Source organism: Micromesistius poutassou (assembly GCF_964030765.1).
Source record: "Micromesistius poutassou genome assembly, chromosome: 14".
Lineage (NCBI taxonomy): Eukaryota > Metazoa > Chordata > Actinopteri > Gadiformes > Gadidae > Micromesistius > Micromesistius poutassou.
Genome location: NC_140284.1, coordinates 8,980,809 through 8,993,339, shown reverse-complemented (window position 1 = coordinate 8,993,339; position 12,531 = coordinate 8,980,809). Strand labels below are relative to the sequence as shown.

General features: G+C 48.6%; 1 protein-coding gene across 1 annotated transcript in view; it reads left to right on the top strand.

The window, feature by feature from the left end:
* Window positions 1–1,149: 1,149 nt before the first annotated feature.
* Window positions 1,150–12,531, top strand: part of cog3 (component of oligomeric golgi complex 3) — a 14,388-nt gene continuing 3,006 nt past the window's right edge. The window contains exons 1-14 of the mRNA XM_084478933.1: window positions 1,150–1,336; window positions 1,871–2,017; window positions 2,118–2,179; window positions 2,370–2,535; window positions 4,353–4,427; window positions 4,892–4,984; window positions 5,561–5,686; window positions 5,785–5,865; window positions 5,990–6,033; window positions 6,832–6,958; window positions 7,391–7,482; window positions 8,039–8,178; window positions 10,647–10,807; window positions 12,164–12,345. Coding sequence (XP_084335059.1) covers window positions 1,169–1,336; window positions 1,871–2,017; window positions 2,118–2,179; window positions 2,370–2,535; window positions 4,353–4,427; window positions 4,892–4,984; window positions 5,561–5,686; window positions 5,785–5,865; window positions 5,990–6,033; window positions 6,832–6,958; window positions 7,391–7,482; window positions 8,039–8,178; window positions 10,647–10,807; window positions 12,164–12,345 — 1,664 coding nt within the window. The 5' untranslated portion in view covers window positions 1,150–1,168. The remainder of the gene's footprint in view (window positions 1,337–1,870; window positions 2,018–2,117; window positions 2,180–2,369; window positions 2,536–4,352; window positions 4,428–4,891; window positions 4,985–5,560; window positions 5,687–5,784; window positions 5,866–5,989; window positions 6,034–6,831; window positions 6,959–7,390; window positions 7,483–8,038; window positions 8,179–10,646; window positions 10,808–12,163; window positions 12,346–12,531) is intronic.

The following is a 12,531-nucleotide window of genomic DNA, read 5'->3' as shown; positions in this document are numbered from 1 at the left end:
ACCAGCATTTTAGTTTTTGTGTTGTTGTATTTTGCCAATAAGAGTCCCTCATGAACCTCTTTGTTCATTTTTACTGTGGAGGCAGCAAACAGTTAAAATAATGCATTGGATGGCAGCAAACTGTTAAAAAAATAACACATTGAATGGCAGCAAACAGTTAAAATAATGAACACGTGGGTAGCAGCAAACAGTTAAAATAGCACATTGGAGGCAGCAAACAGTTAATATACACAAGCATTGGATGCGGTGCAGAGGATGGAGCCAACCATTGGCTCAACTATGCATTCTCTCTCAACGTGACAGCCAACAATAAGATAGCCTCTATAAACCTGAACAAACATATTCAACTTAGTTTTGTTGAAGAATTGGCCTCTACCGTGAGTTGACATAAATGTTATTGTTTTATCATTATCAAAAAGTCAGATTTTATGAATTGAATATGCATTAAGGGAAATGACACGCACGTCCCACAGCACCCCCTGCTGGTACTGTACAGAACTGGTTACAGTGAAACTCGAATGATAGCCAATCCCCAGCCAACCGAAAATAAGTTCATTAATTTCAATGATGGACTTTTAATATTAATTAAATAATTAATTAATGTTTTCCATCCCTGAATGTAGTCTACCACTGAAATGCATGCAGCATATTATATTGAGGACCACTCACCCCCTTTATTCCTGCTGTCCCGCACACACACGCATCCACTAACAATTATAATGTTTATTTTATTGAATTATTGAATAATGTTATTGAATAATAATAACAATAAGAATTCTTATTAATATTTTAATAATAACAACATAAACATTATTATTATGTAATAATGTCTTATATTATAATAATAATATTGTATTTTTATGGCTGTTTTTATTTTTTTTATTTTTTTTAGAGAGGCCATACGCAGATCTAATCAATACATGGGAAAAAAGAGAAAATAACAACTTCTACGGATATATTCTTGCGCATATTGGACCGCTTCTTTAGCCCACATGTTGACCGCTTATTGGTCAGATCCTCCATTCAAGAACCAGAGCAGAAAGTTCGCGAGACGCCATCCCGCCGAACTCACGACGCGGCGCTTTAAACACGCCCCGCCCCCCTTCCCGGAACAGGAAGTAACCCTCCGCTGCTGACGTTGTTGATAGTGTCCAAGACGAAATAAACCATGGCGTCCACGGATCCGTCCCTGTTGGACATCACGGATAAAGACGTGCGGGAGAAGCTGTCCCTGTGGGACCGCCGCGCAGAGCCGACCGCCCCGCTGACGGACGCGCAGAGCGACTCGGTGGCGGAGGTCCGAGCTGCCGCGGAGACTCTGCCCGTGCCCTCAGAGGTGAGACGTGCTAAGCACTGTCTTAATGCATGTCCAGCTCCCCGCTCGGGTTGTATACCAATGAATTACCACTTGATGTCTGTAGTTGGTTCATCCTCCAGTGAGGCTGTGTTATGCCTGGTGGCTATGGTATGTACTGGTCCCAGTCCATCGCAGGTAAAAGTGGAGAGGTTAAACTCTGCCACGTTGGATCGCCGATGTTGCCAACCTGCAAAGAGGAGAATGGTTAATGGTAAATGGACTTAATTTATACAGCGCTTTTCTAGCCAGTGGCCACTGAAATCTCTTTACAATGCTGCCTAACATTCACCCATTCATGCACACATTCACCCCCCGACGGCGGTGTCAGCCGCGCAAGGTGACAGGCAGCCAGCACAGGAGCAGTTAGGGTGAGAGGTCTCACTCAGGGACACCTCGACACTCAGCTAGGAGGAGCCGGGGATCGAATTAGCAACCTTCCGGTTACCAGCCAACCCGCTCTACCTCCTGCCGCATGCCGTGAATCCAAACAAAGCGTGTCTCTGTGTGTCCCAGCTCCCCATCGAGGACCTGTGCAGCCTGTCCTCCCGCTCGCTGCACTCCCCCTTCAGCACCACCGTGCCCGACTCCACAGAGGACGTCCTGCTCAAGGGCTTCCAGATGCTGGACATGGAGAACGCCCGGATAGAGACGGCCCAGCAGGTGCGTCTCCAGACCCACAGATGCATGGAGGACGCTGCCCGGTGCCTCACAGTGTGACCGGCCGTATTAACACTGATGTGATTGCTCTTATCTTCCACAGTTCTTCTCCTGGTTTGCTAACCTGCAGACAAAGATGGATCTGGAGGAGGGGGAGCAATACAGGTGGGCATTGTGTTCGACGTACAGAACGATAAATCGCGCTAAGGATGTCATGCATGTGTTGTGAAGGACATCTTCATGGATTACAATCGCCTCGCTAGTGTTTTATGCTATCTCATGCTAACCGCTAAACTAGGCGCGCACTGGTCGGTCCGTCGCTGACAACAAAGCTTCTGATTGTCCTCGTCCTCAGGAAGACGCGGGAGCACTTCTACTCGTACCAGGAGCAGTGCGACGCCATCCTGGCGGACGTCCACGCGGCCCTGGACCACCTGGACACACTCCAGAAGCAGTACCTGTTTGTGTCCAACAAGACGGGCACCCTGCACGAGGCCTGCGAGCAGCTGCTGAAGGAGCAGGTGAGGGGGTGAGAGGGTGAGGGGGACAGGGTGAGGGGGTTAGGGTGAGGTAGCTAGGGTGAAGGGGTTAGGGTGAGGTGGCTAGGGTGAAGGGGCCAGGGTGAGGGGGCCAGGGTGAGGGGGTTAGGGTGAGGGGGCCAGGGTGAGGGGCTAGAATGGCTAGGGTGATGGGGCAGGGGGCTAGCATGGCTGTGAGCTGGAGCTCTGCTGTATATTCCCTGTGTTCATCAGAGTCAAAGTCTGTGTTTGACTGTGAGCATCTTTCTCTTAGGCAGGTATTGTTGTTATTGGTGTGTGTGTGTGTGTGTGTGTGTGTGTGTGTGTGTGTGTGTGTGTGTGTGTGTGTGTGTGTGCGCGCAGTGGCGGTTTTAGGGGCGGGCGAAGCTGGCAGCCACACGGGGCGGCATTATTTCATGACACATTGGGGGTGGCACGAGCACACGAGCAAAAAAAAATCATCCGCGCCGCGAAGTGGTTTTCTATTATCTATCATATCACTGTGTGGGGAATTGCCATATTGGCGCCCCCTCCGGCTGCAGGCGCCCCTGCTTGCTGAGAAGGTGCCGTCACAGAAGCTGTGTGAGAAGGGGAAAGGGGAGGACGGCGCGGGGGACAGTTCACCTCTGCGTCTCCCAAATGGAACGGACAAGGGGGGGAACGGGGGATCCACTGTTTGGATGGCAACAAGGATTGAAATCCTTATTGAAGCCTGCGTGATAAACATACGGAGGAACGCGATCGCTGAGCTGCCCTGCCCCAACATTGCATGAGACGTTAAACTCAGCTAGAATCGCCGCCCACCACCATCATCCAAAATTTGATGTCAACAGACCAAAAAGTCGGAAAGCCTACAGAAACTATAGATAGTTAATATGACAATCACATTGTTAAAAATAGACTCGGAGCAATGATTTACAAACTATTTTTTTGGGAGCATGCTTTTGCAAGTAGTTCGCCGCCCCAATTGCCCATATGGACGGCACGCGCCTGGTATAGAGCAAATGAAATTAGTGGACTAAAGTCAGTCACAACTTGAATTTCTTGCAATTGAGAAAACATGGCTGTTTATGCTTCCCCCCCCCCCCCCCCCACGATCACCAAACTGATATAATCGAGTTGAAACAATTATTATTATTTTTTTATAGAAATTGCAGAACAGCTGGATTCATATCTGGACTTTATTTTCTATTTGACCATTTTGTGTATATTTTTAAGGGGAAATTTCAAAGTTCTCATTTACAAAGTGTTTTTTTTGGAGAGAAATTATGAATAAATGCATCATGTTTTTAAACTCAAAAATAATCGTTTGAATAATCGAGATTTCAATATTGACCAAAATAATCGTGATTATGATTTTTTCCATAATCAAGCAGCCCTACTCGCCCGGGGTGTAATTCAATGTAGGACCGCCACTGTGTGTGTGTGTGTGTCAGCCTGTCTGTGTGTGTGTTTAACTTTAATTTCCATTTTTTTGTGTTGTATTGTTGGTACATTCTGCTTTCATTCACTTTTGTACTGTGAGCATGTTTTATATAAACTTAAAATGTGTATGCCACAGAGCTGAAACATTTGCTACATAGAGATGGATAGAAGTCAGTGTACTGGCTGTTTTGGCCGTTCATTTCTGTGTTCTGGGATGGGTTGCCGTTATGGCTGCCAGTCCTGAATGAGAGAACAGGGTTTAATCTGCTGTTTGAGAGCCTTGGATCGGAATGGAAACGAACGCACACAAGAGTGTGTCAACATCGACAGAATACATTTTGTGTGTGGTTGGTTTCGCTGTTATTTTCTTCATTTCTGTGTCTTTCTGTTCGCAGGCAGAGCTTGTTGACCTGGCTGAGAGCATCCAGCAGAAACTCTCCTACTTTAATGAGCTAGAGAACATCAACACGGTAGGAACTCCTCATTAGCCCGATGTTGCTGAAAAATTTACATCTCATCTTCTTACTGTGCATTCACACTAAAAGCAAATATTCACGCCGCGTGTTCGCAATGTGTTTGCTCACGTAAGTACACCAACTTTACTCGCGCAAATGATTTGCGCCGTCTTCAAAACACTCGCACGAGTGCAGGAGCAGGGGTTTACCTCTTGTGAATGCCAGCATTTCTATTTTGCGTGAAGCAGGGTGTCCGCGCCGCCTTGATCATCAATTCACACCACTGTTTTTTCTGGTGAAGAATTCACCTGTTAGCGTGTCTTTGCATTGATCCACCTTAAATCAGTGATGGTTTCCCTTTAAACCAGTGACACGCAGAGCGAACCGCAGCCTGGGCTACGCACAGCTCGGTAACAGCCCCTCCTCACCAGCGTGTCTTCTGTCTCTCTGTCTTCTGTCTCTGTCTTCTGTCTCTGTAGAAGTTGAATTCGCCCTCCCTGTCGGTGAACAGTGAAGGCTTCATACCGATGCTGTCCAAGCTGGACGACTGCATCGAGTACGTGTCTTCCCATGTGAGTAGAGCGCTGTTTACCTCGTCTCAAACCTGTGCCTCTTATTACTTTGTTATTATTTAGTTTTTTTATTGTAATTATTTTTTAATCCAATTAATAGTTAATATTATGCATTATGTTGTAGATTGACAATCACAGAATTTTAACAATCAGACTATATTTAGAACCATTTAAACAAAACGGCAACCATTTTATAGTGCTTTGAAATGTTTGGAGAACAGAACGTAAGATGACCACCATTTTGGAAGCATAGGAGCATAGGAAGGCTAGTGGTACAGATGGTACTTGGTAATTATTTAGTAATTAATCGTTACTGCCACAGCATTGTGTAGTGTGTAGTTGTAGTGCAGGACATAGCACAACAAAGTTTTGCTAGCCTAGGCGACGGTATATCAAGGTTGATGTAGGATTTTACTGTAGCGCAACTCCCCCGAGGCATCAGGCAACGGCCGAGTTCCGCCCCAAGATAAATCCCATGATGCACTCTGATGTGCAAGCTCCATCGCACGCGGTCCAAAGTTACATAAGCATCCCTCAGCAGCGCCTCACCCCAGGAGTCTTCTCTCCCGCTCGCAGCCCAACTTCAAGGACTACCCGGTGTACCTGGCCAAGTTCAAACAGTGTCTTTCCAAAGCGATGCACTTCATGAAGAGCCACATCGTGAACACCATGCACAACCTCACCAGCCAACTCACCAAGCGGGTAAGCAGGCCTGGGTTTCGTTTGGCAGTTATCAACTATGGTGCTGCGCTTCAACTCCAGTGGGTTTTGAAAGCTGTCACTCTCCATCCTCCTCACAGGACCCTCTGGGCCTGGCCAACGCAGACAATGCCTTCACCCTCTACTATGTCAAGTTCAGAGCAGCTGCGCCCAAAGTCAGAGTAAGCGCAATGTCGTTTTCTGTGTTTTTTCCCTCCTCCGCTCTCAGGGTTTCTCCTGAAATAATTTCTGCCCATAAATGTTTAAAGCCTGAAAGAGGTTGTTCGTAATGGGTTTGCTTTGCAGACGCTGATCGAACAGATCGAGGAGCGGGCGGACAAGATCCAAGAGTACGTACAGAACACTCCTGATCAGAGGTCATCAGATCAATAACCGCGGCTCCTCCGTTTGTACCGAGAGGAGCAGAACCCTCAGTGATTTTTTGTATAAAAACCTTGATGAGAAATAGTTTTTACAGCTCGGCAGCAGAACGCTAAGTTCTCCTCATACTTTGATTCACCACCAGTTTTACCACTCTTTCTTTATCTATATTTTAGATAAAGAAACTATATTTCAACGTTTTTTATAACTATTTTTATTGATTGAACATTGACATTTAGGGCATTTAGCAAACGCTTTTATCCAAAGCGACTTACAATAACCACATTTGTCAGAAGAAAGAGAAACAATATATCGCTGTCGGTACAGTAGGGATGTTCAAGTGCCAAGCACTAACAATCGCTAAGTAAACCCATTCCCCGTATCCAACAAAGATAGCTAGGATAAGATGCTACTTGATGCTAAGTACTGTTTTTAAGTGCAAGGACGTACAACATACAATAAGTGCGTACACAGGACGTACAACATACAATAAGTGTGTAAGAGGGGTTTGGCGGGGGGGTAAGCGGGGAGGCTATGCAGAGTCTAGGTGAACTCTGAACAAGTGAGGCTTTTTGCGGAAGCCGGTGAGTGACTCTGCGATCCTGACATCGGCAGGGAGCTGGTTCCACCACTGCGGGGCTGAAACAGAGAAGAATTGTGCCTTTGTTCATCGACCTTTGCTTGCTCTTAGCGTTGGCGGTATATATTTCTGTAATTATTTGGATTGATTGAGCGTGTCCCTAACAACGTCCCCCCCACCCCCACAGGTACCACCACCTGCTGGAGGCGGTCCACCAGTGCTACCTGGACCAGCGGGAGAGGCTGCTCAGCCCCAGCATCACCTCCACCATCACCGACCTGACGGGCCAGAACAGCAAGGACCACTGTGCACTGGTCAGACCCTGCAGCCTCACTGGGATTAGAACTACCAGCACACACAGTGGTTATTGTTAGCGTCTTTTAAAGGGGAAACCTTTCGCTTTCCAACTCAGAATGCGAGGTTCACGTTTAATTGGCCTGGGGATTGTCGAGGGTGTTTGTGTTCCGGGTTCGATCCCGCTGCTATCTGTATGTAGGCGCCCTTGAGCAAGATTACCTCTAACCCCTGACCTGCTCTTTAATAACCCATAGTAAAAATACAAAGTTTTTGTATTGAACGTCCAGATTGTCCAGATTGCATGCCTATAATGTCCAGATAGCATGCCTGATATAAGTGTAAAATGTCTTTAATTTTACGGCATGTGTGTGCGTGTGTGCATGCGTGCAGTAGACGACTCTGGAGCCGCTGACTTAACATGGTGACTCCTCCCCTCTACTTCCCGGTAGGTCCGCAGCGGCTGTGCCTTCATGGTCCACGTCTGTCAGGATGAGCATCAGCTCTACAACGAGTTCTTCAGCAGACCCTCCCCCCGTCTGGAGTAAGACCCCCCCCCCTTACTGCCTGTTAAGTAGTTCAGTCTAGAAAAGAGTCTACACACACACACACACACACACACACACACACACACACACACACACACACACACACACACACACACACACACACACACACACACCTCAACAGAACAGAACAGTACAGTTTGTTGGCTCAGACGCACGTTGGCTCTGCTCAGTTATCTGATCAGTGCCATCAAATTAACAAGATTTGAATCTTCACACACGGGCGTGTGTGTGATGTGTGTGAAGTATTGACGAGAGTCCTAGATGGCAGATCTTTCCTCTATTTGAGCAGATGTGTTGCATTACTAAGCAAACACGTCCCAATGTGTCGAGAAGTCAGGGGACTGCAGGCATTTCATGCATATCGAACCCTTAAAGCAGCAGTACTTATTCCTGCCACTTCAACCACTTTTGATGCACTCGTCAATGATTTTGTGCTCATTTATTATTTATTTATCCATTTTACCATTTACCATTTATCGGCAGCGACACTTTTATATTGAACGTGCGCACTAACCGGGTGTGTCCGCGCAGTGAGCTGCTGGAGAAGCTGTGCCTGTCGCTGTACGACATGCTGCGGCCGCTCATCATCCACGTCATCCACCTGGAGACGCTGTCGGAGCTCTGCGGCATCCTGAAGAACGAGATGCTGGAGGACCACGTCCACAACAACGGTACGGCCCCGGAGCGCGCACGCCACCACGCGGTGGTGGGGGGGGGGTTCGACTCCAGGGAGTGGGACATTGACGTTCACACTTGCATTAAGCAGACGCTTTTATCCAAAGCAACTTGCAATAGGTACATTTGTCCGAAGTCCGGAGGCGACGTAAAGCCGTGGTCCTGACTCACTGAGGTGATAAAAGAGCCCAGGGCACTTATCGCAAAGTGTAGGGGATCCCCCGGTGTCCTGGCTAAAACTGCCCAACCAGGCTCATTCAATCTGGCCCCCTAATTATCCCCCTCTATAATTGGCTCATTCATTAATTCCCTCACTCTCCACCTCAAGCTGGTGTGTGGTGAGCGTTCTGGCGCCGATTGGCTGCCGTGCATCACCCAAGTGGATGCTACACATTGGTGGTGGTTAGTGAGGTCCCCCCTTCACTGTAAAGCTTCTTTGAGTGTCTAGAAAAGCGCTATATAAATTCAATCTATTATTATTATTATTATTATTATTATTATTTATTATTATTATCAGAAGAAAGAGAAACGACAATATTTGTCGTTTGTCTTTGTCGTTACAGTACAGTTCATTGAACCAAGTGACAAGCATTAACAATCGCTAGGTTAACCCATTCCCTGTATACACACTAGTAGTAGTAGTAGTAGTAGTAGTAAGTACTGTTTTTAAAGGTCCCATGGCATGCTATTTTATGGATGCTTTAATATAGGTGTTAGTGGGCCCCTAATACAGTACTTGAAGACGTTCAAGAAATTCAGCCTTGGTGCAGCGTTACAGCCACTACGAGCCAGTCCCACAATGAGCTCTCCACAAACGTGCCGTTTTTAGAGGCGGGTCAAGGTGGCGGTTGGGGGTGTGGCCCTGAGCAGCTTGCGGCCACGGTACCATGCACTAGTGTTTACAGTGGAACACTGAACACTCCGGGTGCTCCGGCGGGAGTCCTGGGGCACTATATCTAAATAATATAATATTATATTTAGATATCTATATAATATAATATATATTATCATTGTCCAAAGCTGTTTGCGCCACTACGAATCGCAGTCTAGTCTTTTCACCAAATGGGAGCTTTATAAAAGCTTGCGTTATTGTGTTGCGTGTCATGCACCATAACACCAACAGCAGAACGGTTATCCAAATAACAAAGAAAACTTGCGTTACAGTGTGTGTATTCACACACACACATGTGGCGCTTGCACAGTCCTAGCTCATTGTCTCATTGGCGGGCTAAATTCTCTGGGCGGGCCAAGCAGAGAAAGGGGAGGTAACCTGGCCCCATATGACGACATATGGGGCCCCATATGACAACATATGGGGCCAGATCCCAAATCTGCGCGTTTGAGCGTTCATTTTTTCAAAGGCAAAGCAAGATACCTACTGTTCATTTTACACCTAACGCAATTTTTGGCTACTGGGGACCATAGGCAGGCTAGGGGAACTCATATCAATGTTAGAAAACCTCATAAAGTGAAAATTTCATGCCATGCGACCTTTAAGTGCAAGGACGTACATCATTCATTAAGTGCATAAGAGTGGTGGGCGGGGGGGAAGGGGGAGGCTATCAACAGGCTTCTGTCAGTGGGCAGAGCCATGACTGTTTGCTCAAGGTGTTTTAAAGTAAAGCGGTCAGCTGACTTCAGGTGGAACAGAGACGTTTGTTGTGGTCGCAGGAACAAGTTGATGTGATCGCAGAGAGAGCGCTAACCGATGCAGACCTTGGCCGTCGCTAAACTTATTTTCCGGTATATCTTGCACCTCCAAATCTCCGCAGATAACGGCAATGCAAACGTATGTTTTGATCAGATTGACCCGTATCTGATGACCAAACCCAGTCTGTGACCCAACAAAAAGCACACAGTTTCTCTTCGAAGGGACTTCTTCTGTCTCGGACAGCCGAAATATAACCGACTTCTTTTGGCAGTACGCTGCCCCCTTAAGGCACACCCGGGAACTGCAGGACGTGTGTATTTGAATTCCCCTGCAGGGTGATGCATGAGGACGCCTGCGTATTGTCTCAGTTAAACGGAGGGGAGGCGCTTTGTCACCGGGGGAGCGCCAACATACGGCTCTCATCCCGCTCTAAATTAATATGTAATTTCCCGTCCCGCCCAGTCATTCATTCAGAACTCAATCGGGTCAACCTTGGAAGTGAATGATTTCCTCCCACCGGGGTCTATTACATCTCCCTGACCTCTAGTTGCGTCCACACGCCCCCCTCTCATCTCACACGCACAGCACTCAGCGCGCACGCCGCGGTCATTACCACACGCGTAAATAAATAAGACGCTGGCGGCCCCAGCGGTTAATTACCACCGACAAGGGCTGTCCCCATCCGGAGGTTCTTTGATTTAGTCTCTTTGTGTGTGTGTGTGTGTGTGTGTGTGTGTGTGTGTGTGTGTGTGTGTGTGTGTGTGTGTGTGTGTGTACCCGTGTGGGTGCGTTGGCGTGTGTGTGCGCGTGCAGCGGGCCAGTTGGGGGCCTTCGACGCGGTGGTGAAGCAGATGCTGGAGGACGTGCAGGAGAGGCTGGTGTACCGGACGCACATCTACATCCAGACGGACATCACGGGGTACAACCCGGCGCCTGGCGACCTTGCCTACCCCGAGAAGCTGGAGATGATGGAGGCAAGCCCCCGCGCCGCAGCCGGGGTCCTGCGGAGCTCTTAGCGGAGCTGCAGGCGAGATTTAGGGGCCGTTATTTGAGTGGAGTTTGTTAGAGGTGCCCAGGCCATCCGTCAGCCATTAGTGAGTGAAATGCACTGTGTGAATGCGGCCGTAAATCACTGGTGCAGAACGCAACACTCCTCGATGGAGGGGGGACGGGGGGACCGGACGTTTCCCTGGGTTGTTTATTACCGATTCTTTGCTCTTGCTTCCACTGTTTTCTGTCCTCTGCCCAAGTATCGAGTGTTTTCAAAGCAGCTTTAAATAATAATAACCTGAAGAAAACAAACGTATAGTTCTTTGCAGAGCAGCGGCGACTCAGACAATTAGAATCTATTTTGTGGGGTGAAACGGCGATGCCGCCGGCTCCTCGGTAATGTTGTTGCACAGCTTCTTCTTAATTGTTCAAATATTAATAACAATTCGCCAGACTATATATAGTTAGCTTAATTATGTGCCGCTGCCGTTGCGATGCCCATGCATCATTGATGGTGTGGGAACCACATTAGCGGGCCGTCGGCGGCAAACACTGGCCCACTCGAATGGATTCCTGTTCCCGTTTTGAGAAACACAAAGTAAGTGGCGGTGTGTTTCTAACACGTCGATATAAAGGACACCGGGCCGCGTGATTTGTACTCAGGGTACGAGCGCCTCTTTTTATCTCCTCTTTGTAGGGCGAGACGGCAGTAAGAACTCAAGGATTTCAATTTCTCGGCAGTTAACATTGAAGCTTAAAAGCTGAAAGATAAAGACTGTGCAGCACCTGATGCATCCGGTGGGCCCTCTCCCCTCTCTCTCCCCTCTCTCTCCCCTCTCTCTCCTCCTCCTCCTTGTTGCCGGTGGTCCCTCTCCCCTCCCTCCCTCTCTTTCTCTCTTCACCTCATCCGGTGGTCCCTCTCCCCTCTCTCTCTCTCTCCCCTCTCTCTCTCCTCATCCGGTGGTCCCTCTCCCCTCTCTCTCTCTCGCTCCTCTCCCTCTCTCTCCTCCTCCTCCTCATCCGGTGGTCCCTCTCCCCTCTCTCTCTCTCTCTCTCTCCTCTCCCTCCTCCTCCTCCTCCTCATCCGGTGGTCCCTCTCCCCTCTCTCTCTCTCTCTCTCTCCTCTCCCTCCTCCTCCTCCTCATCCGGTGGTCCCTCTCCCCTCTCTCTCTCTCTCTCCTCTCCCTCTCTCTCCTCCTCCTCCTCATCCGGTGGTCCCTCTCCCCTCTCTCTCGCTCTCTCCCCTCCCTCTCCTCCTCCTCGTTAACTCCGGCCTCCCCCCTGCTCTGCTCCTTAACGTCATTAACCGGGGGCGGGGCCGGTGTGTTTGGGCTCCACAGAGGATCGCCCAGAGCCTGAAGGAGGAGCAGATCAAGCTGCTGTCGCAGGAGGCGTCGTTCTCCGACGTGCGCCTGGAGGACCCCGGCTCGCGGAGGAGCAGCAGCTCCAGTACGCCTCCTTTGGTTTCCTCTTCCCGACTCTCGGCGTGGCTGCATACCACTTCGGTCCACTTGAGCCTCACGTAGTTCACTATTTAGGGTGTCACCGTTTTAGTAGTGTTGGATCCCGTGGATATAGTGCCCTCATTAATACCCGTCATCATGCACCGTGAAACACCTAGTACAACGGATGGGGCCACTTTTTCCCCACGCCAAATCCCATGATGCACAGCGGCTTTCATTGTCATTGGGTTCATCCAATCAATAGG